We start from the raw sequence: 27007 nt of genomic DNA, 5'->3' as shown, positions 1-27007 counted from the left end.
TTCCAGCATCTGAGGCCGGTGGAGTGAGACTCTTGAGGGTCCATGGTGTCATGCAGTGCCCCTTCCCTTACCCATCCGTGGCACTGAGTTCCTGCTGGAATACAGATGCCCACCTTCTCTGAGCAGTCTGATTCGTTCTTCTCTGGATACCGGATGCCGGCCCCCTCGGAAAGCTGGGAGTTCATCCTGGACATCTGGGGGAGCTCCTCAAGGCAAGGAAGGATGCCGTGTGAGAAGCTGGAGGGGTCAGGGAATGTGATGCCTCCCTGAATGAGTTCTTTGCCACGTGTGCGTTATGGATTATGTGACCCAGCGAGTGGCCTTTTCCTTCAACTTCTCATTGGACTTCTCTCTAGCTACTTATGGAGGTAAAATAGCAACAGTGCTAGAAATAACACCAACACAAATATTAACCACCACCTACTAAAAACCTACTGCAGGGGCGCCTGGGTGGCTCAGTTGGTTAAGTGTCCGACTTCAGCCCACGTCAGAATCGTTTGGTTCATGAGTTTGAGCCCCACATTGTGCTCAGTGCTGTCACTGCAGAGCCCACTTCGGATCTTCCCTTTCTCTCTGCTTCTCCCCTGCTCACAAACACACACACACACACACACACTCTCTCTCTCTCTCTCTCTCTCTCTCTCTCAAAAGTAAATAAACATTAAAAAGAAAACCCAGCCCGTGCCCAGCCTTGTATCATACATTTGCAGAGACTGGTCACTTAATCTTCTCCGTGCCATGAGGTGGGGACTGTGATTGTACCTGTTTGACAGATGAAGGAACTGAGCCTTCAAGAGGCTAGGTGTGCCGCCCTGAGTCTCACAGGTAGGAGGCAGTACAGAGTGGGCTTGAGCCCAGGCTGCCTGTCTCCCGAGCCCATGCTTGGACCACATTCTGCTGGGCTCTTCCTCTCCCTCTGTCTCCCATCGAACACCATCCTCTGGTTTCTGTTGTCCCTTCTTCCTGAACAAGCTCTAAAGTGAAGCACGGCACCAGGCACGCAGAGCAGGCAGACAGGGGGCGCCGCTGAAGTCTGTTCACCCTCCCAGCCCCCTCAGTCTGATCCTGCCCTTGAGGAAAGGCTCCGCGCATCATTGTTTGTGACGGCAAAACACCCGGCCATCCATCCACAAGGGATCAAATAAATAACTCAAGACTTCTGCACAGTGGAAATCACTGCAGCCATTACAAAGACCAAAGTAGCCCCTTGGAGAACAATATCGAAGATATATTCAGTGAAGAAAGCAAGAACAGAAGATATGTTTTAAATGAGCCCATGCGGGTTTATTTTTTCAGTGTATAACATGATCTTAATTTGACTGATTGATTGATTATCGTTATGACAGCATTCTTTTGTTAGTGAAGTGAAATTCACAAAACATAAAATTAACTGCTTTAAAGTTGGGACATGCATGGCGTTGTACAACTATCACCTCTGTCTAATTCTAAACCCTTCCCTCACCCCCAAAGGAAACTCCATACCCATTAAACAGTCACTGCCCTCCCCCCCCCCCCCCCCCCCACACACACAACCAATCTACTTTCTGTCTCCATGGCGTTTCCTATTCTGGATATTTCATCTAAGGGAATCGTACAATATATGACCTTTTGTGTCTGGCTTCTTTCACTCAGGGTCATGATTCCCAGGTTCATCCATGTTGTAGGAAGTATCAACATTTCCTTCTTTTATTAAAGCTGAGTAATATTCCACTGGGTGGGTATAACACGTTTTGTTTGTCCGTGTATTGGTTGCTGGACATTTGGGTTGTTTTCGCTCTTTGGCTATTGCAAATGGTGCTGCCATGAATGACTGTGTACAATGGTTTGTTTGAGTACCTGTTTTCAGTTCTTTTTTTTTTTTTAATTTTTTTGATTTTTTAAAAATATTTTTTATTTATTTCTAGGAGAGAGAGAGACAGCGTGAGCAGGGGAGGGTCAGAGAGAGAGGGAGACACAGACTCTGAAATTGGCTCCAGGCTCTGAGCTGGCAGTCAGCACAGAGCCCGACGTGGGGCTCGAACCCATGAACCGCGAGATCATGACCTAAGCGAAAGTCAGACGCTTAACCGACTAAGCCACCCAAGCACCCCTACATGTTTTCAGTTCTTTTGGGTCTACCTGTAGGCATGTGATTGCTGGTTCATACTGTAATTCTGTTTAACATTTTGAGGAACCACCAAACTGTTTTTGACAGCAATTGTACCATTTTACATTCCCACTGGCAGTCTGCAAGAGTTTCAAGTTCTCCACACCCTCGCCACCACTTTTTATTTTCTGGGTTCTTTTCTTTAATAGCCATCCTAATGGGTGTAAAGTGGTATCTCATTATGGTTTTGATTACATTTCCCTAATGACTAATGACGTTGAGTGTATTTTCATGTGCTCGTTTGGCCCATTTTTAAACTGGGTTTTTATCATTTTGTTGTTGCACTGTAAGAGCTCTCCATTTGGTTTTTAAGCATATGCATGATTACGTATGTCCGTTCATTCAATAGCATGTGGAAGTGTTTAATGAGCGCTTTGCACGTGCCAGCCACTGGACAATGGTAGACAAGACATACAAAAAATCCTTGCCTCTAAGGAACTTCTAGTCTAATAGGGGAGACAGTAAATAAGGGAGCAAATAAATAAAACTAGATCTGTTCAGATTACCACACGTGCTAAGAAGTAAGCAAGGTAATGCGATAGAGTCAAAGGAGGACTTCCTTACTCTGGGCGTCAGGGGAGACCTCTCTCTCAGGAGGGGTCATTTGGGCTCAGAAACAGAGATAACAAAGAGCCAACCTTGTGAAGATCTGAGAGAAGGGCTCCAGGCAGTGAGAACAGTTAGTGCAAAGGCCCTGAGGCCAAACGAGCTTGATGCGCTTGAGGAATAGCAAGAAGGCCAGTGTGGCTGGAGCGGAGTGAGCACAGGGGAGAGAGATGTATCAGTAAAATCAGAAATGTGGACGGAGCTGGACCATGTCTAAAAGCTGGACATGGGGCGCCTGGGTGGCATGGTCGGTTAAGCGTCCGACTTTCGCTTAGGTCATGATCTCACGGTTCGTAGGTTCGAGCCCTGTGTCAGGCTCTGTGCTGCCTGCCAGCTCAGAGCCTGGAGCCTGTTTCAAATTCTGTGTCTCCCTCTCTCTCTGACACTCCCCTGCTCACGCTGTCTCTCTCTCTCTCCTAGAAATAAAAATATTTTTTAAAAAAATAAATAAAAGCTGGACACACAAAATCAATTGTGGCACCTACTGAGGAGATATGAACCTTCCCTTTCTACTTTCCACAACTCTCTTGTGTTTGGTTTTTATAAGAAGCAAATATTGCTTTCGTGAGCAAAATTAATATAAAAAGCAATGCATGCCCAATACAGAAAAATTAATATAGAAAAGTGTAAAGAAGAAAATTAAAATAAAAGTTACCCATATGGCCAGCCCCTGGAGACAAACTCTCCTGCAGGATATTTATTTCTCTTCAGAAAAGGCAATTTCATTCCAACGAGCACATCTTCAGGCCACCCTAGGGTCTCCCTGAAGCCCTCCCAAACAGCTTGTCCACAAACACAGAGGTCTCAGGTATAATAGCTTTCAAAGTGTGCACAGCCTTCAGGCCAACATTTCTGCTTGGAAAAGTGCATCCTAAGGAAATAATTGGATACTTGGACACTGTAAAACTGTTACAAATGATACATGCTGCACCGTCATTTATAAACGAGAGAGATGGAAACAACCTAAATGCCCAATAAAGGGGGAAATGATTGATTCAAATATGGGGCATCCATACAATGGGACATTCTACAGCTGGTATGGTAATGACGTGAATCAATATTTATTGACATGGATGATCTTCTGGTTATATGATTAAGCAAACAATTGGCTATGAAGCAAACTGCATAGAATGACCCCCATTCTGTTAAAAAAAAAAAAAGAACATATATACATGTATTCGTATGTGTGTGTGCTTAAAAATAGACCACAAAAATATACACCAACACGTTTTTTCTCAGAAGAGGGATTACAAGTGATCATTTTCTTTTTCAATGTCTAATTTTCCCACAATATCATTTTGCCTTTTTTAAAACTATAAACTAATGCCAACGTGGTCTTGACCCTGACAGTTCCCTCTGGCCGGAATATTTTCCCTCAGACATCCTCCATGTTCTCCAAGTCTTTGCTCAAGTGTCATTTTCTCCAGGACCCTTCCTGACCACTTTATTTAAAATTATGTACACACACCTCTCTCTCACTTCCCTCTTACTATAGTATATTTCCTTCTTTTATTCCACAGAACATAGCAGCCTCTAACCTAATATGTAATTTGCTTATTTATCATATTCATCACCTATGATCTCCTCCCCCTCTACCTGGAGCCTGGTCAGGCAGATATTTTCATCTATTGCCTGTTTTTTTCTGAGAGTCGAGAACAGAGCTTGGAGCATAGTAGGAGCTCAATGAATATTTGAGGAATGAATGAATGAAATACAAACAAGCAAATGGTTTTCCGTTATGAAAACTTTCATCCTCACCCTTCTGATTTTCAGAAGTAGTGTGGATGAGATGGGTCTGGCGGGCCTGGGAAGGACAGGCGGGAGAAAAGATGTCCCTTTCCAGATTCCTGCTCCCTGAATTTGCCAGCGAGCAGACCCAGCTGGGCTGAGCCCTAAAGTAGCACCGCCCCCTGCTGGTAAATGTGAAGAACTGTAGCGCTCAGCTGATGGCCCAGATGCATTTCAAATAATTAAACATGGGAATTTGGAAAGGAACCAGGTGGAAAGGCTACTGCTGTGAGTAGTCCCCTGTGTTCTCCTGTGGGCAACCAGATAGGTGTATGGGGGTCTTTTCAGGCTGGAAGAGGGGCTGAGAAGAAATTGGGGCCCGCTCCCTCAGCTCTAGAGTCCTAATTCAGGCAGAGCTCATCTCTCACAGTGGATGGATTTCTCCCGCTGAGAAATTTGGCCAGGCCTGACCTTGATGGAAATCAGCTGTGATTCAAAGTTAACCCTCCAGGGATCTTTTTTTAAACCTCTGGTTTCCCTAGAGTCAGTTCAAGTCCAGAATCTTTCCCGAGTTTTGAGTTCAGCATGTTCTTTTTTACCCACCCCACCCTGCAAAACGAGACTATCAGCTACCGAAAGAGAAAATGGGTTGGCCAAATGCGTTCACTGACTCAGCATTTTCACTGAGGCATCCCTGTTGACCAGGCATGGTTCTAGGTGCTGGGAACAGAGCAGAGAAAAAGACAAAAATCTCCACCAGCATGGAGTTGATATTCTAGTGGGAAGACTATGCTTAGCCCATAAATTAATTCAAATATCTAGTTTAACACTGTAGTAAGTGATATGAAAGGGAAGAACAGGATGTTGTGAAAAAGAGTAGCAGAGGTAGACTTTGATTTGGGAAGGTCCACATGAGAACATGATATTTAAATCTGAGTTCTTCTCCTAGTAGCCACAGGCTATCTTGGTGGAGGAAATTTCCAGCTTTCAGCCTCAGCAAAGCAGCTCAAGAGAGAGGAATAATTTGCCCATTTTAATTTTTTTAATTGCTAAAAAATTTTTAATGTTTTACTTATTTTTGAGAGAGAGAGGGTGAGCAGAGGAGGGTCAGAGAGAGAGGGAGACACAGAATCCAAAGCAGGATCCAGGCTCGGAGCTGTCAGCACAGAGCAGGACACCAGGCTCGAACTCACAGACTGCAAGATCATGACCTGAGCCAAAGTCAGATGTTTAACTGACTGAGCCACCCAGGTGGCCCTAATTTGCCCATTTTAGTAATGTTTGCTCTGTGGGATACAGAATAGCACAGTGGTCTAGAATCAGAATCCTGGGTTCAAGTCCTGGCTCTACCCTCTTCTTTAGTTCTCACATCCTTTGTCCCATAGATTTATTATAAGGATTTAATGAGATAATAGAAATAAGGCAACTAATACAGTGCTTGACAAGTAGTTAGTACTCAAAAAATACTAATTGTTAAAAGGCTCTGAGACCTTCTACAATGGAGGAACCTATTTTACTAGACTCTGGCTAGAGAAGCTTCTGGTTACAGAACATCTTGTATTCCATTATATATTTCTGGGAAAAGTTATTTCAGCTATTTTGTAGAGGGTGGGGTGAGTAGGCAGTATTCAGTGCCTGCCTCAAATCCATTTGCCACCTTTTTTCTTGCCAACAGAACTCTGTGTTCAGGATTTGGCCAAAGGGCCTTTGATCTCAAAGAAGTTAGGCCAGGCTTGGTGTAGACACGGACACCTCACCTTGTTTTGGCCAATGAAATGTATGGAGGGTCTCCCAAGGGCTTCTGGGAAAGATATCTCCCTCCTTGACAGGAAGCACACAGGCTACTTGGATCCATGGCTGCCATCTTGGTAGCTTTAAGGGAAAACCAATAGAATCACAGAAACAATACCAGGATCTCTGATCGTGTCCAGCTACCAAACAACCATGGAACTCCCTATTTTTAAATTCCTTGTTATAAGAGGAAAACACTGGTTTAAGCTGCTGCTAATGGTTGTCAGTCACCTGTAGCCCAAAACATCCCTCACTGATCCAGCGGTCCCAGCTCTATGCTCAGAGTTCAGATCAGCTTGGTTTTCTCCATTTGTATTAATCCTCACTCATCCACCTCGAGAACAATCTCTGGGCCTCGTACCAGGCAGAACTTTCCCTTCCATGGAGCCTGTTCCCTGGTCACACCATGACTCACCTCAGAGGACCTAGTTGGCCTCATACCTTCATTCCAGAGCAGATTCTGTGATCCGCCCCTCTTTGTCTTTCTCCTCTCTCCTGTCTATTTTTGTCCTTTGTAAAATGCCCTGGCCCCTTGCCGGGATACAGAAGTATTAGCATGTACTCCCCTTTAATCCCTCAGGCTCCTGTTCCTTGCCCAAAGTCACCTAGGAGAACAGGGCAAACCTAGCTTTTCTGTCTGGCTTTTCCTGGAAAAGAAAAATAAAAATAGCAATAACAGAAAAATAGAAAACTGCTCCCAGTTTTCTGTTCCCATTATGTGTCCCAACCCCCAAACTCTCTCCTGTTCTCCTCAGCACACATAGCCCTAGAACTTTTTTCCTGTCTCTGGTCTCAGAGGATATCTACAAAGGAAGAATAGCAAATACATGGCACATGGCATGCACCACTACTCTCTCATCCAGTGCTCATGGCAGACATTGCTAATCAATCACAGCACTCTGTCTTATTGAGCCAGGATGGCCATGCTAAATTAGAGTTTGCAGGGGAGATAAGCTGACATCTTTGATGGTCTAGTTAAAATATTCATTCTTATTCAGTTCCCCAGATAAAGATCTCCAGCACCAGGCCCCTCTCCCTCTTACCATGGTTGCATTTCACATTTATTTGTCTGATTATTTGATGAGAATTCTGACTCTGCTCAGGCTGTAGCTCCACAGGGCAGAGACTGTGCCTACCTTGCTCACCATTTTCCCCCAGCACCCAGCACAGCACCTGACACACAGTAGTCACTCAGTAAGTATTTGTCGAATGACTGAATAATGCTCAATTGCAACATTCACTGCATTCTGCTTTATCGTTTTGTTAGTTTATTTCTTTCTCTAGAATCTTCTAGGATAGAGGCCAGGATTCATTCATCTTCCCAGGGCCCTTGGTCCTGGCACATAATAGGTGATCACTACAGACTTGTTCCATGGAACTGAATTCAAAAGGGACTGAGGAGGGTCCCAGAGTGAGTACAGAACATGCACGGGAAAGGCCTGAGCATTCTTTTACCTGAGAGCAAGCAGAAAAGCCATGAGCAGGCCCATGGTTCTCTAATAGGGGCAACTTCGCCTCCCAGAGGACATGTGGCAATGTCTGAGATAACTTTGACTGTCACAACTGGATGGCGTCTAGTTAGAAAAGGCCAGGGATGCTGCTCAACGTCCCCCGATGCACAGGTCAGCCCCCACAACAAAGAATTATCTGGCCCATAATGTCAATAGTGCTGACATTGACATCACTCTTTATCCCTCGCCTCCAACCACATTGGAGAGGTCAAAGATGTCAGCTCATCTCCCTGCCAACTCCAATTTTAGCATGGCCATCCTGGCTCAATAAGACAGAGTGCGGTGATTGATTAGCAATGTCTGCCATGGTCACTAAAGGAGACAGTGGTAGTGCATTTGCTATTGCTCCTTTGCAGGTGTCCTCAGAGATCTGAGATAGAAAGAAAGTTCTAGGGCCATGCATGGTGACATTGGAAAACCCTGATCTAGATAAAGAGGGGAAGGAAGAAAGGTCCAGATGGATGGAAGAATCTTTGTCCTAGGAGAGTGGGTGACCATTTAAAATTATGAGTGGTGACAACCAGCTTTGAAAAGGTCCCACTGGCTGGCATGTGGTAACAGTCAGCAGAGGGTCAAAGGCTGGTTAAAAGAGAGGCACTCGGAGAGGTTTTTGGAGTCTTCCAGGTGGGTGGCTCCAGGGCTCTGATCAGGAGAGCTATGCACTCGCTGCAGGCCTGAGCTGAGGTAGGAGGAGACTGGACATGAGACCAAGGGGGAAGTTTTGAGTTGGGCTCCCATTTGGGGCTGAACATTCTAAATACTGATGTAAAGACTGTGTTGGGGACTAAATGACCATAGGGCCGTCCTTTACGTAAGAGTGAACAAAAAAGCCATGAGCAGAAAAGTCTTTGACTTTTCATCTAAGGGTGAGCTAGATTACCCTAGGAAACAGGATTTATGAAGACAGAGGAAAGCAAAAACAAAGTTGCATTTTGTTCATTATCTCAATGAAGCCTCACGGCACCTTCGTGAGGTCAGTATTCTTACCCAACCCACTTTACAGATGAGAAAAGGGAGGTTCTGTAACAAAAGGCCACTTGCCCTCCCTCATCCAGCTAGAAAGTGGCAAAGGGAGCCTTCTATCCCAGACCTGACTCCAAGTTTCCCTTCTTCCCTAAGCCAGGCGAGGAGTCACCAGCAGGAAAGGCAATGCATGGTCAGCGGACATAGCACCCCTATGCCGTCCTCAAAGTCTTTACTGGCGGGGAGCCCCTCTCTCTCATCCTAGTGATAATTCTCTAGGCCAGTGGTTCTCAGCACAGAGAATTTCTCCCTCTATGGGGACAGCTGGCAATGTTTGGAGACACTTTTGGTTGTCACAATTAGGAAGGGGGGTGGTACTGGCATGTACTGGGTAGAGGTCGGTGTGCTCCCCAGTCCTACAATGCCCAGGACAGCCTCCTTGCCCATAACAAAGAATGATCTGGCCCAAAATGCCGATAGAGCTGAGGCTGAGAATCCTTCTCCAGAATCATAGCCCTGTGAACCCCCACGTCTGTGCTGGGAGGGGCCAGGGGCCCCGGCCCTGCAAAGCCGTGTGTTAGCTGAAGGCACGCTGAAAGGTCCTTCACCTGAGAACCTCAGGTCGGATGACTAACGAGCCGGGAGTGCGACCTTTATATAGCTCCAGAGCAGGGCAGGAGTCACAGGCCTGGCTGTCACAGCGCCACGGCCCCGGCGAAGGGGGTCTGACAGGCGGGAAGAGGAGGGTGAGGAAAAGCTGGGGGCAGGGGGGAGGCTGGGGCAGCAGCTGCTGCTGGAATCCAGGCCTCACCAACAGGAACAATGCCCCCCCGGAACGCCAGGCACGCCACTGAGACAGCTGAGCCTAGGGGGCGGGCGGGTGTGGGCAGGCGGGCATCTGAAGGGCACCAGTAAAAATGGAATTGTCTGGGCGCTTCTGTCCCCCACACAGGCAAGGCAGATGACCAAGAGCTAAAAATACCAGGAGAGAAAAAGCCACCAAAGGGTTGTCTGGCTGCCTGGGGCTGGATCTGACCTCTGGGCTCCTTGCAAGCAGTGAGAGCTGGGGCCCAGATCCCTAACCCCCAAAGTCTGAATATCAGGTTGGGGAAAGGCGCAGGGGTAGAGTCTGACGTTCGGAGTTAAAATCTGGTAGGCATTAGCAGTGGGACCCTGAGGAGTAACTGCTCTCCTCTGAGCCTCAGTTTCCACACCTGGAAAATGGGTCTAAATTAGTACCTTCCTCACAGTGTTGTTTGGCTATGAAATATGATGGGTAAAGCACTTAGCACAATGCCCATCACACAGGAAGCTCTAGGTAAGTGGGACAAAGATGATCTGGTTTCTTCAGAGACCTCAGTTTGGCAATCTCATGGGGGCAGTGGCCGGGTGGCAGCTGTGGCGGGCAGGCCTAGAGCCCCAGTCCAATAAGGACTAGGCCTAGGGCCAAGGATCCCCCACCAGCTTTACCACCCCTCCAGGTACTAGCTCATGTCTGCGGCACTCAGCCAGCTGATGTGTCTCTTTCTCCACCATGTAACTTGTCATTAAAGGTAGGAGCCACTCAAAAACTGAGGCATATCTACTGCGTGCCACCAAGCAGCTTTCCAAAAGAGCTCTGCGTGAGGGGTCTAGCAGGTGAGGCGGGGGCTGGAGTAGGAAATGAGTCTGCAAAGGTAAACCATAACAACCACACACACACACATTCACGGTGCATGTACTCAGTGCCCAGCACTAAGCCAAGCCATTCACACATATTGGATGAGTTACCATATGGACAGCGCTTGGAACAGTGGCCGGTACAGAGTAAGCACATAATAAATGTTAGCCGCTATCATTAGTATCACAATTTTCTAGTGTTACTTTAAAACAATCTTCTGAGGTCAGCACCATTGTTTCCTCTGTGTATCAAGTAAGGAATCTGAGGTATGGGTCGAGTGGTAAAAGATCTTAACTGTCAACCCAAGGAGGGGAGATTTCCTTTTGAGGTAGTGTGGATCCATTGAGAGTTCCGGAACATGTGTGGGTCATCATCAGAGCTAAGCATGGATTTAGAGTGGGGGTATGTGAAAGGCAGGGGTAGAAAGGCAAGAGAGGGCGCCTGGGTGGCTCAGTCGGTTGAGCATCCGACTTCGGCTCAGGTCATGATCTCACAGTTCGTGGGTTCGAGCCCCACATTGGGTTCTGTGCTGACAGCTAGCTCAGAGCCTGGAGACTGTCTTCGAATTCTGTGACTCCCTCTCTCTCTGACCCTCCCCTGATCACACTGTCTCTATTTCTCTCTCAAAAATAAATAAAAAACATTAAAAAAAAAAAAAAAAAGGCAAGAGAGGACAGGCTCCAAACCAACTGAGATCTGCTACCACAGGCCAGACCTGGGACAGGACGGGAAAGAAGGGGATTTGCAAGATATTCTAGAGGCAGAATAGGTAGACTCTGTTACCAATGGGGCAGAACCAAAGTGGCTGAGGATTTTGGTCTGGGTGCCTAAAAGCATGGTAAAGTCATTAATAGAGAAAGGGTTTGGGAGAGGAAGAGGAGGAAAAATGAATTCATATTTGATCATTTTGTTTCTTTTACTTCCACCTCCCTGGACCCAGGTGACAGCCAAGAAAAGGAGCTGACAACTACTGAACACACTGTGTGGCCCCGCAGTGTCCCAGCACTTTCCAAGTATTAGCTAACATCATTCAAACCTCCTAAGAAGGCTTTGAGGTGAGGACCACTATTATCCCCATTTCACAGATGAGGAAACCGAGGCAGGGAGAGCTGATGCTGCTTGCTCAAACCGCACTCTGAACACAGAGAGTACCCCATTAATGTGGCTGACCCATCTCCACTGGGCACAAGGCCTGGTCCGCTCATGTCTGACTCGCTGGAGAAGCTGCCTTCCCCACTTGATGGCTCTCGCTGACGCCTGGGGGCCCTGAAACAGGGAGATAGGCTCTATCACTTGATGACAGAGTCTATCAGCCACCAAGCTTTGGGCTGGCAGGGCCTGGTATGCCTTTGTTCTATCTGGAGATGGCTGACTTCACCACCTGCCTTAAAGGGGCGTTACACCCCAAGGCGAGTTGACCCACTAAGCACTTACTTCCAGTAGTACCATGGCGAGCGCTTATCTGGCACCTTTCTGTGCCAGGCTCTGTCCCAAATATTAATGTGTTACTAGATTAACTCTTTAAGTCACTGATATTAACACATGAGCTCAGTCGCTTTGCTAAAGAACTTTATAAACAACCATCTGGAGAAGGGGTTCCCTTTTACCTTACAGGGTGGGATATAACGGCTTTGATCTGCAATCCAAGAGCTAAAGAGGAAAAGCACCTGCAAAGGAAATTAATTTTAAATTGCCCCCACTTGGGGCTGGATTAAAACTTCTAAAATACCTAAAAATGGAAAAGACGCTCACTCTCACTGCCTCATATGAAAGATAAAAACAGTCTGTAATGGTCAAACTAGCGTAAGAACATCCCACAATGTTCTGATTTCCCCCACGATGACTATTTTCATCCTTTTTAAAAATATACCTAATCCTTTCCCAAAAAGTTTGTTGAGATTTTGTTTCATTCTTGGCACCCCTGCTCACCTGGTGCTCTAAGTGTGTATTAAGTGTGCCCGCCACGTGACCTGGCTCTGCCACCAGTCCCTCCATTGGCCACGGATAGGAGGACACACATCCCATCCTCATTAGTGACGTGAGGAGCCCTTCAAAGGTCTCTAAGGCCATCATGCAGTGGAAAGCACTACGTGGCATGCATGCGTGTGTGAACGTGTGTTACCACGTGTGTGAAAAAGTGTATTTACATGCGCATGTATGTGTGTGGTATGATATCAGTGTATATTGCATGTGATGATTATATATATGCATATATAAATGTATATTTATATGTGCAAATGAGAGAGAAAGAGTCAGGAAATGCAATGTGGTTTCCTGGATTAGATCCTGGAACAGAAACAAGGACAACAGTGGAAAAATCAAGAGAAATCTGGATAAACTCTGGAGTTTGGAGGCCCCCCGGGTGGCTCAGTCAGTAAAGCGTCTGACTTCGGCTCAGGTCATGATCTCACAGTTTGTGAGTTAAAGCCCCACATTGGGCCCGCTTTGGATTCGGACCCTCTGTCTCCCTCTCTCTGTCTCTCTGGCCCTCCCGCACTTGCTCTGTCTCTTTCTCTCAAAAATAAACATTTCAAAAAAAGAAAACCAACTCTGGAGTTTGGTTAATAGTAATGTACCAGTGTCCCCCACATAGTGTAAGATGTTAACGTCAGGGGAGGGGCACCTGGGTGGCTCAGTCAGTTGAGCGTCTGACTTCGGCTCAGGTCATGATCTCGCGGTTTGTGGGTTCAAGCCCCACGTCAGGCTCTGTGCTGACAGCTCAGTCGGAGCCTGCAGCCTGTTTTTGATTCTGTGTCTCCCTTTCTCCCTGACCCTCGCCTGCGCATGCTGTCTCTCTCTCTCTCAGAAATAAATAAAACATTAAAAAAAAAGAAAGATGTTAACGTCAGGGGAAACTGGGTGAGGGGTATATGGAACTCTACAACTTGTCCATAAAATCTAAAATTAAACATTTATTTCAAACAAGTCTAGAAGGAAGTTTATGAAGTTCTAGAATGGAAAAACTAATCTACAGGTAAAAAGAAAAAAGGTTACTTTGAGGGGATGCTGACTGGCATTAGGGAAAGCTTTAGGAGTTGGAATGTCCTGTCCTGCGTTGGGTGGTGACACAGCGTGGACACACACAAAGACACATTGCCCTGGGTACATAAGAGACATGCACTTCACTACAGGTGCGTCTCAAGTTTAGAAAGCAAACAATTAAAACTATAGACTGGAAGACATCACAAGCGTTGGCGAGGATGTGGAGAAAAAGGAACCCTCACACACTGTTGGTGGGAATGCACACTGGTGCGGCCACTGCGAAAAACAGTATGGAGGTTCCTCAAAAAATTAAAAATAGAACTACCCTATGATCCAGTAATCAATCGCACTACTGAGTATTTACCCAAAGAATACAAAAACATTAGTTTGAAGTGTTGATAGCAGCATTATTTACAATAGCTAAATTATGGAAGCAGCCTAAGTGTCCATCGATAGATGAATGGATAAAGAAGATGTGATATATGTGTGTGTGTTTATAGACACAGACACAATGGAATATTATACAGCCATAAAAAAGACTGAAATCTTGCCATTTGCAACAACACAGATGGGTCTAGAGAGTATAATGCTAAGCGAAATAAGCCAGTCAGAGAAAGACAGCTATCATATGATTTCACTCACATGTGGAATTTAAGAAACAGAATAAATGGACAAAGGGGGGGTGGGGAAGAGACAAAGCAAAATACAGACTCTTAACTACAGAGAACAAATAGATGGTTTTACCAGAGGGAAGGAGAGTGGGGGGATGGGTGGAGTGGGTGAAGGGGATCCAGAGCACAATTGTATTGATGAGCACCGAGTAATATATGGAATTGTTGAATCGCTATATTGTACACCAGAAACTAATATAATTATGTTAACCACACTGGAATTAAAACAAAATAAAAATTATTAAACAAAACAAAAAGTCTGGAAGACTTTATACCAAACACACAAGCACATTCCCTTGTGGGAGGATTTGGCTGCAATGATAGAAAGGAAACTTTTTAAAAAAATTTTTAAATGTTTCTTTTTGAGAGAGAGAGAGAGAGAGACAGAGCGCAAGTGGAGGAGGGGCAGGAAAAGAGGGAGGCCTAGAATCCGAAGCAGGCTCCAGACTGAGCTATCAGCACAGAGCCTGACACAGGGCTCAAACTCACTAACTTCAAGATCATGACTTGAGCTGAAGTTGGAGGCTTAATGGACTGAGCCACCCAGGACGCCCCCCCCCCCCCAAGAAGTCATTTTAGAGTTTCACTTGAATTTCTCTAGGTGTTTTCTTTTGCTTTAACTTTATGGAGTAAACCAAATACTTGGTTTTAAAAAATAATAATCAAATTAATACACTGCTACGTTTTCCAAATAGAAGATTATTGTGCCATATTACAGTGGAACATAAATACCCTCCTTTCCTCAAACTTAAACTTATTATATGTGCGCCTTCCCTTTATCTGAGTGAAACTTCACCGATGTCCATCAGACCCTGAGAGCAGGGAAATAGTAAGGCTCCAATAAATATTTAAGTAATCAATATCCTTTGAGTTGGGGATCAAAATCATTCTTGCTTAAAAACAGTGAACATCTATAAGCACTACTTACATTTTTTCCTCTCTCTTCACCTCTTCTTTTAAAATTATCAATGGGTAATTTTTTTCAATTACCATTCAATAAAATTGACCTTTTTCTAGTGTGTGGTTCCATGAATCTTGACTTAAGTTTTATTGTTGTAATTAATATTACTCAGCTGTTGATCTGTTTTCTGCAATGGTTCTGTTTCTCTAGGTGTGGTAGGTAGGCAGCATTAAAGTTCCCCAAAGATATCCACGTCCTAATCCTCAGAACCTGTGACTACGTTAGCGTACGTAGCAAAATGGACTTTGCAGGTGAGGTGACGGATCTGGCAATGGCGGAAGTGTCCCAGATTATCCGGGTGGACCCATGATAGTCACAAAGGGTCCTTAGAAGATGGAAGTGAGGCAGCAGAGACAGAGAGTTTGGAGCTGGAGACTGGAGCGATGCGGCCACCAAAGGAGCCAAGGAATGTGGGCAGACACTGGAAAAGGCAAGGCAAGCGTTCTCCACTGTGGCCTCCAGAAGGGGCAGAGCCGTGCCAGCCCAGCCCAGGTTCCATTTCTGATCCCAAGAACCATGCGTGAAATAGTGAACTGCTGCTCTTTCAAGCCACCATCTTTACGGTAATGTCTGGACAGTAGCGATCGGAAGAGAACACACTACGTTTGTTTTCTAATTGTTTTAGAAGTTGCCCGTGTGACTGGCTGCCCAGCATCCTTCCCTTTGACTTCTGAGTACCGCAGGTAGGCAGCTGTTTTTCTCTTTGGCCCCATGAGACTTGTCTGGTTGCTGGAAGCTTCTCAGCTGTAGGAATCCCACAAGTAGTAGCAAGGTATGGGGGGCTTGGGCCCTGTGAGCCTATGACTCAGGGGCAAGATGTCTTAGCCACCCCAGCCTTGAGGACGGAGAGGCTCCAGCCCACCTACTCAGCTTCTTCTCTCCAATGCCCTCTTGAGGTTGGTGCTGAAATATACCCCTCAAAGTCCACATAGACCAAAATGCAGCCCATTGGCAAGTGGGGTGTCTCTGGGCCTCCAGTTCTCTCAGCAGAGCCCAAGGCCCGACACACATCCTGTAGTCCCTAAGTCGGGCAGCCATGGGGGTCCATGCTATTCAGGCCGCTATGTTCCCGGAATCCCTCTGATTCTGACACACTGAATCTCACTCACTCCTCCAAAGAGTCCTATGGGGGTATGCGCTATTATGGTCTCCATTTTCCAGACGAGGAAACTGAGGCCCCAGGAGGTTTACTGCTCTGTTTAAGATCCTACACCTCTAGGGGCGCCTGGGTGGCTTAGTCGGTTAAGCGTCCGACTTTCGCTTAGGTCATGATCTCGCTGTTTGTGGGTTTGAGCCTCGCTTCGGGCTCTGTGCTGACTGCCAGCTCTGAGCCTGGAGCCTGTTTCAGAGTCTGTGACTCCCTCTCTCTCTGACCCTCCCCTGCTCACGCTGTCTCTCTCTTTCTCTCTCCTAGAAATAAAAATATTAAAATTAAAAAAAAGATCCTACACCTCTAGCTACTAAACCAGAACTCTCTCCCAGTGCTCCCTTGGAAAAACCCAGTTGAATAAAACATGTCCTCAGAGCCACCCTAATACACCCACCTGTCCTTGGGACGCCTGAGCCCATCCTAACCCCTGAACCTGGGGCTCCCCGCCCCTCCCCCATCCATTCAGCGTATCCACTCTGGCTGCAACAACCGTTTTGCTTGGCCATTTACAGCTACTGACTGCTCACACAAGTGTTTTAACGAAAATCCATGGTGTACCTATTAGCTAGGGAAACATTTATTTCAGTGTTGTCAGAGAATCTTGGACAGAAAAGCTCTTCTAGACTGACGTGTGTGCACGTGCATGTGTGTGTGAGTGTGCATGGTGTGTGAGCCGGTATGTGCATGAGTGTGCGTGTCTAATTATGAGCTCTGTGTATGTGCATGAATGCATGCATATGTTTTGTCTGTACGTGGACGCGTGTGTCCATTCTGGTGCGTGTGTATACACGCCTGTGCACACACAGAAAAAACACTCCTTTTGTTATTAAAGATCCTGTTGGAAGATGCTCCTGGGTAATTCTAACCCACGCGTAACTGGAAAGAGGTTCTTGGGTTTGTACCCCCAAAATTGAATTTGTTTTCCCTGAGAGGGGAGGTGAGTGATGCTGCCTCAGTCTCACCTCCTTTCACCCTGCAGAAGGCCTCATAAGGAAGGTCTTTTTATCATTCCCACTTTATGTGCTAAGAGAGGTGAAGTCACTTGCCCAAGGTCACCCAGGGCTCAGGTTCAAATGCAATTTTATCGGACTTCCCAGCCTGAGGGCTAAATCACTCCACTCTCCGGCCTCAAACCTTCTCGGGTCAAGTGGAGACATTCAAACAAGCCTCACTCAGGCCAGCAGGGCAAAGTCGGCCTTACTCTTTATTAGTTTGTTCATGCCTGGGGGCCAAGGATCTTGCCAGTTTTCTCCAGCAAAATCCATGGAAGGTTCCAGCACATCTGAGCAACCGAGAACATATTTGTGGATTGGTTTTCCTGATTGGATCTCCTTCCCAGGTGGTGCTTGCTGGCTTTGGTCGCACATCAGGATGTCCTTGGGCACTGGTGGCTTCGGGGACTCCTTAGACAAAGGGTCTCCCACTGCTCCCCTTGCTTCTGGAATGAAATCCCGAGGCTGTGATCTGTTCCGCCTGCCTTGCCGGCTTCACTTTGTGCCCCTGACCCCCTCACCCACCCAGGTTTGGCCACACAGGTCCTTCTGCCCCTCCTTTGAGGTTTTTCCTGTCCCTGTTGCTAAGGGCACTCTCCCCCAGTCTCTGCTCAGAGTGGACCCTTGAACCCACAGGAGGCAGCCCCCCATCACTTCCAAGCCTATGTAAGATTTGTTACCCCCTGAAATTATCTGGGTTATGCATTCCTTTATTTTTGTCCATCCTCCTTACACAGAGTGTCATGACAGCAGCAAGGCTGTCACTTGGTAACGGTCTCCCCTGCCACTAGCATAGCGCCTGGCATGCAGTGGGGGTCCATAAAGGGGAAGCCTGCTGGGGACGCAAGCTTGCTGGGGTAGTCCCTACCCCACAGGGTGTCTGGAAAGTTAAATATGAGCATGAGACATGCATACATGGGGCTTGGCACATAGCAAGCGCTCGGTAAGTGAAAGTTGTTATTTCTTCAATCAACAGTATGCATTGAGCAGCGGCTGTGCACCAGTCTCGAGCTAAGGGGAGAATGGTGAGGAAAACCAAAAAGGACCCTGCTCTCCTGAGCTGACTGTTCACTGACACCAAACAAAATAAATACATGAATTACACTGTACGTCAGGAAGTGGTAAGCGCGATGCAAAAAAACAAAGCAGAGAAGGGGTTCTGGAGGGCAGAGAGTGAGTGGCTATTTTAGACAGGATGGTGGGGAGGTCTCACAGAGAAGGTGATATTTGAGCAAAGATCTGAGGGCAGGGAGGGAGGGAGCCTCGCAGATGTCTGATGGAAAAATTCCCCAGACAGAAGGAAGTGCAGGTGCAAAGGCCCTGGGGTGGGACCCTGATCCTGTTACAGAATTCTAATGGTCTCCTCTCCCTCTGCCGTTTTCTTTCTCAAAATTGACAAGCACAAGTGTCTCCCGCCTAAGTGCTGCCGAAAGCGTGCAGCATCTCACCCTGTGACCCAGCCGCCTGTCTCTTTAACCTTGAATGCCTTTTTGGGTCTCATGTGTCACCGAGTGAGCTCCCCTTACTTCAGAAGAACGGCATGGGATGGGGGGGCCTTAGGTGGTGTCCGCCTCACCTATTACTGCCAAAAGTGGTCATGGGGTTATTTTTAAACGTGGGGAGGAAGTATTTATTGTTCCCGGGCGGAGGAGAGCTGGGCAGCCTGTAGGATTCTTCCTGGTGAACAGTGCTGTGTCCTTTCCGCCATGGTGAGTAGCGAGGGCTCCTTGAGGTGTGACCCTGTGTGTGTGGGGGGGGGGGAGAGGGGGAACACCACCTACAAGCAGAGGACCAGAGGGGAGGGGCAGAAAGGTGGCTTTTGAGGGCCCCAGCCCCTGGTGGAAAAAGCAGTACTTGCTGTGTGCGCACAGAGGAACCCCAATCAATGCCCCGATAAGCCACAAATAACAGCAGCTCCCAGGGACTCACAAAAACAGAATAAGAGAGTTGGCTTTTTTATGGCTTGCCTGCTGACCTCTCGTGGAATCAATAACTCCCAGGGCTTGCAAAATGGGATTGAACGCTTTTAAGGATCAAATTGTAATTCTTTTCTCTTGTTCAGGCAGCTGGGGAAAAGAATCTTTTTGTTTTCACCTTTTGAACTTGCAAATTTAAAACCTTTCTTCCCCCCACCCCCTCCCCGCCATGCTGTTTGGTTAGGTGTCCCCCTCCGGAAGCAGGAAGCCCCCACATCAGGGCCAGTGTAGGAGGATGGTTAGGGGCCCAGACTCTGGAGTCAGACTGCCCAAGTGCAACTCCGGTCCTGCCTCCGTGTGCCTGTGTGACCTTGGGCAAGTAACAAAACCTCTCTGAGCTCCAGTTGACTTCCTGGTTAAATAGCTACAGTAATCATAGTCTGTACTTGACAGGAGGATTACATGAAATCATGTATGTATAGCGTTCGAGCATTGCTCTAACTATTTCAAGTCAGAGAGAAGCGGGGTGGAGACAAATGTTAACTTGCCCTTCTCTGCACTGTGTGTGCGCGCAAGGACAGAACATTTAGAAAAGATATTTCACTGCCATTTGGATCAAAGGAGAACTGGGGAGGGGGAGCAGTGGGTTTTAACACCCTGAAAAAGTGTCATTTCATCTCACATTCCTCATGGTTTAGTGAGCCTGACGTTTTCCCTGAGCAATCAATTCTCCTTCTGTGCATTACTGAACTTTTTGTGAAATGCAGCTGGATCCCACCAGGGCTGATCTGAAATGGTACCTCCGTCCCCAGAGACGCATCTTCACCTCCCCTCGTTTGCAAAGGTGGTGCTGCAAACCCACTGTCTCTGACAATCTACCAGAGGGTGGATTCTGGGTTCTCTTATCCCTCCAGTATCACCATTTGGAGATGAAAGTGGGCATCATACCCCCATTTCACAGATGAGTGGCTGAGACTCACCCAGAGAAGGGACACTGCTCCCAGCTTCTGACTCTTTTAATTGACGTCCCTCTCCCCCGCCCCCCCCCCCCTCATGCAGGCACCTAAGAAAGCCAAGAAGAGAGCAGACGGAGCCAATTCCAACGTGTTCTCTATGTTTGAACAGACCCAGATCCAGGAATTTAAGGAGGTGGGTGCAGCTGTTGAATCATCCACCCGGATGGAGATTCCCACCTGTCAGAGAGAACGTTTCCCGTTCCTGCAGGGACCTGGTGGTTAGAGGTTTATATCCTCCAAACAACCCCAAATTCAGTCTCAACATGTGCACGAACCATTTCAAGAAATTATTTTAAATAATTTTTGCCAATCACAAAGTAAAGCGTATTTCTTGTTAAAAGTGTTGGGGGAAATTTTCAGAAAAGCACAAAGAACAACATAAAAATGACTTATAATTTTATGACCCGGAGATAATCCATTAACATTTTAATATCCTTCAAGTCATTTTGTATTATGTGTATATACCTTTAAACTATTTTTAAACTATTTTGCTATTTTTCTTTGAGCAATTCCGCATCAACATTTTCTATCAATTTATTGAAACCACTTCCCATGGCTGGATGTTCCTTTGCTTAGAATGCTCTATGATTATAACACATCTTTGCTTGTTTCCTTGGGGTAAATTCCTAAAAGCAGAAGTGTTGGGTCACAGGACTTTAAAAAATGAACTAAAAACAACTAGAAGCACTTGCCCCCCAGAAATGTACTAATACCTACTCCCATCAGCTCCAAAAGGAAAGAGTGTCTTTTGCCCCTACATCTCCGTCAACAGTGAATATTAAGAGCCTAAAAATATTACTTCTGCCAAACTGAGAGATGAAAACGAGTATCTCTTAGATTTTAAATTATACGGCTGTCCATTGTGGAACACGACCAAGGTTGAAACCTGTCACATTCAATGGGAGTGCGCCTTATTAAATAAACCTAAGTACCAATTAGGGCAAATTAAGCCACTGCCCGCAGGCTTAGAAGGAGAGACTCTGAATGAATTTTCCAGCAGTCCCTCTGGCTCACACTGAGTCAGCCACACTCCCACCTGCGCCTCCAGATGAAAAGATGCCAAAGAGGCCGGTGTGTCCTCTATCAAAGGGGAAACCGTTTGGGACTTCCAAATGGGATGCAAACCCTAATGCTTTTTGCCCTCACTAGTGTTCAGATCGCAGGAATGCCATGTCCTCTAGGCCTTCTGGGAAAGAACTCCCACCATGAAATGTTATATCTGAACTTGAAATTGTCACCTTCCAGGGAGAAGACTCCACCGCCCCTACTCCCCCCCCCCGTCCCAGTCTCTGGAATGAGATCAGCTGCTGGGAGGGCATGGGGAGCCGGGTGCAAATACTTTCAGGAACCAGCTGCAAAGAACTCAAAAAACAGGGAGATGATAAGTCATTTGTAAAATACCTGGGCATTTACAAAGCTCTTGGTGTCCCCCTGGGAGGCACCTGGGAAAGATCGCTGGCCCCGTTTTACAGATAACCGGGCTTTGGTGAGGGGTGGGGGGAGGCTGCTGCTGAGACCCCAGGTATTAACTTGATTTTTTTTTATTTTATTTTTTTTAACTTGATTTATATTTATTTGAGAGAGTCCGTGTATGCACAGGGGAGGGGCAGAGAGCGAGGGAGGGAGAATCCCAAGCAGGCTCTGCACTGTTAGCACAGAGCTGGATGCAGGGCTTGAACTCAAGAACCGTGAGATCTTGCCCTGAGTGGAAATCAAGAGCTAAATGCTTAACAGACTAAGACACCCAGGTGCCCCCAACTTGATTTTTTAAGTAACAACTTCATAGAAATATAATTCACACACCTCACATTCACCTTTTTTTTTTTTTAATGTTTTATTTATTTCAGAGAGAGAGACAGCGTGAGCAGAGGAGGGTCAGAGAGAGAGGGAGACACAGAATCTGAAACAGGCTCCAGGTTCTGAGCTGTCAGCACAGAGCCCGATGTGGGGCGTGAACCCACCAACCGTGAGATCATGACCTGAGCCGATGTTGGAGGCTTAACCGACTGAGCCACCCAGGCACCCCTCACATTCACCTTTTTAAAACTACGTGTACAATTCGGTGGTGTTTTGCTATAGTTGCAGAGCTCTGCAGCCATCACCACTAACTTCCAAACATTTCTATCACCCCATAAACAAACCTCACACTCATTAGCAGTCACTACCCGTTCCCTTCTGCCCCCAGCCTCTGGCCAGCGCTGATCTATTTTCAATTCCTACAGATTTGCCCGTTCTAGGAATTTTGTAAAAACACACCGTATGGCTTTTTGCCCTGACTTTTTTCGTTCAGCATCATGTGTCAGGATCTCCTTCCTTTCATTGCTGAGCAGTAACCCATCGCATGGCTAGACCACATTCTGTGTATCCATCCACCCGTCGATGGACATGTGGGCTGTTTCCAGGTTTGGGCCATGGTAAATAATGCTGCTATGGACATTCAGGCACAGGTTTCCACATGGACAGATGTGTTCAGTTCTCTTGGGGCAACTACTGGATCACATGGTAACGCTATGCCTAACATTTTGATGAACGGCCAGTTTCCAGTCTCTGACCCTTGACCTAATGTCCTTCAATGCTCCCCGAATCCCAGAATCCCATTTCCCCCAGTCCGCAGCCTGATCTCTTGGGCTCCCCTGCCTGACTTCTCCTGGGCTGACTGGCCAACTGCCCCCTTCCACAGGCCTTCACCATCATGGACCAGAACAGGGATGGCTTCATCGACAAGAATGATTTGAGGGACACCTTTGCGGCTCTTGGTATGTCCCCCATCCCCCAGGCCTGCAGGACGGTCTCCTTATCCCACCCTCCTGAGGGGTGGAAAGTGAGCCACTGAAAAGGTCAAGAGCTTGTCATTTTTCAAAGAAATGGCTCAATCATGGTTGGCCTTTAAGACATACTTCAGAGGATAAGCAAAGAACTATTTAGGCTTTGAGTGTCTCCACATAGCTTTCGTTTCTTTCAAACTAACTTTTTTTCTGTGATTTTGAATGCAATGCCAGCTCAGAATAGAAAATTTGGGAAATTCAGAAAAGTATAAAGGAGGAAACGTTAACCATTAGGTCACATTCCACTGTAACATTTCAGCCTCTCAGTCTTTTCTAAGTACCTTTGGGTTTTTTGTGGAGTTTTTGTTGTTGCTGTTGTTTTGAGATTAGAATCATTCTATTTTGGATCCAGCTTTTTAAATTTAACATCTCAGTAGTGTGAGCAATAGTGTATGGAGCTTTTTCAAAATATATATGTGCACCCTGCCACCACCCACCCCCCTCCGCTCTTACTCCCAGAACTCAGGGCCACCATGAACAGCTGAACGGGTTGTGCACTACACAGTTCTACAAATTACTCTTCACATTTGTGGCCACTGTAGATTTTTATATTTAAAACATAAATTACCTTAAGAAGGGGTGACTTTTAAACATTTGCACAAAGGTGCTATATGGGCTTGTGGCAGAGGCTAGCACAGGATCTATGAGAATCTCCAAGGCCATGTGGGTTGCAGCAGAGGTAATCTGAAAAAGTTCCCTTAAGGTGATTCTGATCTGCCTCTCCCACCTCCAACTGAGAAGGGATCATTTGTAATAGGAGCATTTCCCATATCAGTAAAAAGTTAAAATATCTGTTTAAAATGTTCCAGGTTATGAAGACACTACTATAAAAATAGCTAACCCCTCCCCACGTTAGATACTTGGGCTGTGTCCAGCTGTCTATTATAATTTTTTAAATGTTTACTTATTTTTGAGACAGAGACAGAGCACGAGCAGGGGAGGGGCACAGAGAGAGAGATACACAGAATCCGAAGCAGGTACCAGGCTCCCAGCTGTCAGCACAGAGCCTGACACAGGGCTCGAACTCACAGACTGTGAGATCATGACCTGAGCCAAAGTCGGACACTTAACCAACTGAGCCACCCAGGCACCCCAGGCTATTATAAATAACACTGTTGAGAACATCTTCTCATGGGGATTCTGGGTCCCGCCCACTCCATCTCTGTTTGTCCTAGACTAGATTCTGTGAAGTGGCATTAGGAAGGCAAATGCCAGGGTCCTAACAGCTGTTTCTGCCCCAGCGCGGGGGCCCTGAATGTGTACCTATCTCCTGCCCTAGGGCGTGTAAACGTGAAAAATGAGGAAATTGATGAAATGCTCAAGGAAGCTCCAGGTCCAATTAACTTTACTGTGTTCCTAACAATGTTTGGGGAGAAGCTTAAGGGTAAGCTCAAGTGTGTATCTGTCTGTGCGAATCTGTGTATGTGCATCTGCATTTATGCACCTGTGTGTGTGTATCTTTATGTGTCTTCCTCTTTGGGTGTGAATTAAAGCACTAGGAGGCTTCATGGGGGCATTGGCAGAAGGTGAAAGCAGAGTAACAGTGGGGGTGGAGGGTGGGGCGAAGCAGTAGCTAATATCGCTCCGAGGCTTCGCCTGAACCAGACCCCAGGCTACACACTTTGGATCCATGACCTCATTTGGCATCTAGGAGGTAGTTTCTATTCTTATCTCCCATCTAAGGCTCAGAGATGGAAAGCCACTTGCTTGTGGCCACACAGCTAGCAAATGCTGGGGTCGGGATTCGAATCCCAGTCTTTCTGAATCTAGATCCCCTTTTGACCCTGGGTTTGCTCAGAAATGACTGGATTCTCAGCCCACTCTTTCCAATTACCAAGGTTCAGTGCTCAAAGGAAGGCAGGGCCTTTCCTCTGAGCAAAACAGCCTTGCTCTGGCCCCTCCATCTTTGAGGGGCCCTGCCTCCTGGGGTACCGCGGGGTCCTGACCACCCTCGGCATGATTCAACCCTGCTTTCTGTTTCAGGGGCAGACCCTGAGGAGACCATTCTCAACGCATTCAAAGTGTTTGACCCTGAAGGCAAAGGGGTGCTCAGGGCCGATTAGTAAGTAGGATCTGTGGGGGGAAGACGTGGGGGTTCCCTGCCTGCCTTACACACACCTGGCGCCAACACCTGCTGTTCTCTTTCGGCAGCGTTCGTGAGATGCTGACCACGCAGGCAGAGAGATTTTCCAAGGAGGAGGTAACAGCCCCTTGGACACAACACTGCACCCAGCTCCTGTGTCACCCTCTTTCCTAAAACCCCCCGGCTCCACACTGAGAGAGAACCTTCCACTGAGCCCCTATCTCATTTCATTCAATCACCCTATGAGGCAGAAACTACTAGTATTATTGTCATTTTATAGATGGGGAAACTGAAGCCCAGGGAAGTTAGTCACATGCCTAAAAGGACAATATTAACGGTAAACGCTGGGGACTGGATTCCAACCCAGGTCTACCCCTGGTTGGAGCACCAGTTCCCCGATGGATGAGGGTGGTTTGCAGGGTCCCCCATACTGTCATGAAGGTTCTGCACTGCACAGTTCTCCTGGATGCTGTACGTGCTTGTTGCAACAGTCTTCCAGCAGGTGGCAGTAAAGTGTCCGGATACAATTCTTTTTTTTTTTTTTTTTTTTTAAAACCAAGAGTGTATATGACTTCTTCTGGCAGGTGGCAGTAATGTGCCTGAAGAAGGGGCACCAGTAAGCCATGATCCTGTCGAGTTTTTAATGAACCTGAATCTATTTAAAACAGCCCCTGGTCAGGCCCAATTTCGACCAGTTCCACATTTCACTACAAATTTTATGTAGATTCTCCCGCTGCTGCCCCCACCAAAACTCAAGCGGTTCAAAGAGCCTGCCTTCACCCCCCACCAGCCTGGTGAATTTGGACGAGCTCTTGGACCTCACTGTGCCTCACTTTCCTCACCTGTAAAGCTGCTCCTCTGTAAAGCTACCTCATCCTTGTAGCAGGCTGTGAAGATTAAACAAGTTGATATACGTGAGGTGCTAAAGCGTGCAATAAGCACAATACAAAGCGTTAGCTTTTATTAGCCAATATGTGTTTTTAAAAATAACTAGCCGATGCTTTCTAAATGTGGAAGCTGCATGTTAAAAATCTAGATTCCTAGTTTCCCTCAAAGACTCAGATTCCCTCAAAGGGTTGGCCCTCCTTGTCCACACGGCCTCATCCGGCCGGCCCTGAGCTGCGGACACCTCTGGAGGTAGGTTGTGTCTGGGTTTACCCACAGCCCCCACCAGCCCCCCTTGCTCCCCGGCATAGCCTGCCTTCCCCCTTTACAACCCCCGAGTCTGCGACCCCTGCTTTACCCATTGCAGGCTGGATTCCCAGGAACATCCCTACGGGATGGCCCTTGGGGTCAGCCTCTGCAGAAGAGTAAGGAAGGGCAAGGAAGCAGGAGGCACGGAGGGAGAGGTCAAACCTCAAGTCAGGCCCTACGAGTGTCCTGGCTCCCCACCCCCGGCCCCGCGGGGAGCCCTGGAGCTCGGGGTCCCACACTGGGCCTCACAATGATCAGCGGGCTGCGGGCTACCCCAGGTAGACCATGACCTTGGGGCTGGCAGCCCTCCACAGCAGCTAAGCCACAAGGCCTTCCTGGAGGGGGACCTGAGTGTCGTGTCCCCGAGTCCACCACACCCCTACTGCCTCTGCTCGGGGACCCGCCCCCCCACACAGCTGCCCCTCTCACTTGCACTCCTGCCCCGATCAACACGTGTTGCTGGTTCTTTGCAGATCGAGCAGATGTTCGCAGCCTTCCCCCCTGATGTGACTGGCAATTTGGACTATAAGAACCTGGTGCACATCATCACCCACGGAGAAGAGAAGGACTGAGAGGGGCCCATCACCCAAGCCTGGGCTTGTCTTTGGCGGGGAGGTGGTCCCTGCCCTCCTCTCACTCTGCCCAGTACTGCCGCCATCCCTGATCCTGGCCTGTTAGCTGCGTGGCTGCCTCATTATCCACTTCCGTCTTCTTTGCAACCTCAGTGGTTCAAGATGCTCCATGGCCACACATCCTGCAGATGGAAATCCATCCAGAAGCTGTGTGCGAATAAACAGGAGGCTGTGTATTTG

At 47.3% G+C, this 27007-nt stretch overlaps 1 protein-coding gene across 2 annotated transcripts; it reads left to right on the top strand.

Annotated features, from left to right (window-relative positions):
• Positions 1 to 18390: 18390 nt before the first annotated feature.
• MYL2 (myosin light chain 2) lies at positions 18391 to 26767 on the top strand. 2 transcript variants are annotated; one of them, XM_039255309.1, is made up of 7 exons: positions 18391 to 18426; positions 20158 to 20226; positions 22774 to 22849; positions 24198 to 24302; positions 24902 to 24980; positions 25070 to 25118; positions 26669 to 26767. In XM_039255309.1, the coding sequence occupies exons 2-7, from the start codon at positions 20191 to 20193 to the stop codon at positions 26765 to 26767; spliced, it is 444 nt and encodes a 147-aa protein (XP_039111240.1). In that variant the 5' UTR covers positions 18391 to 18426; positions 20158 to 20190. The 2 variants fall into 2 exon arrangements, with proteins under 2 accessions (XP_039111240.1, XP_039111322.1); XM_039255391.1 differs by lacking the exon at positions 18391 to 18426 and having other exon boundaries at positions 20143 to 20226.
• Positions 26768 to 27007: the final 240 nt, after the last annotated feature.

This window comes from Hyaena hyaena, unplaced genomic scaffold (assembly GCF_003009895.1).
Source record: "Hyaena hyaena isolate Hyena2069 unplaced genomic scaffold, ASM300989v1 scaffold_0, whole genome shotgun sequence".
NCBI classification, from domain to species: domain Eukaryota; kingdom Metazoa; phylum Chordata; class Mammalia; order Carnivora; family Hyaenidae; genus Hyaena; species Hyaena hyaena.
The sequence above is the reverse complement of the archived record's forward strand: the minus strand, read 5'-3'. Positions and strand labels throughout refer to the sequence as shown.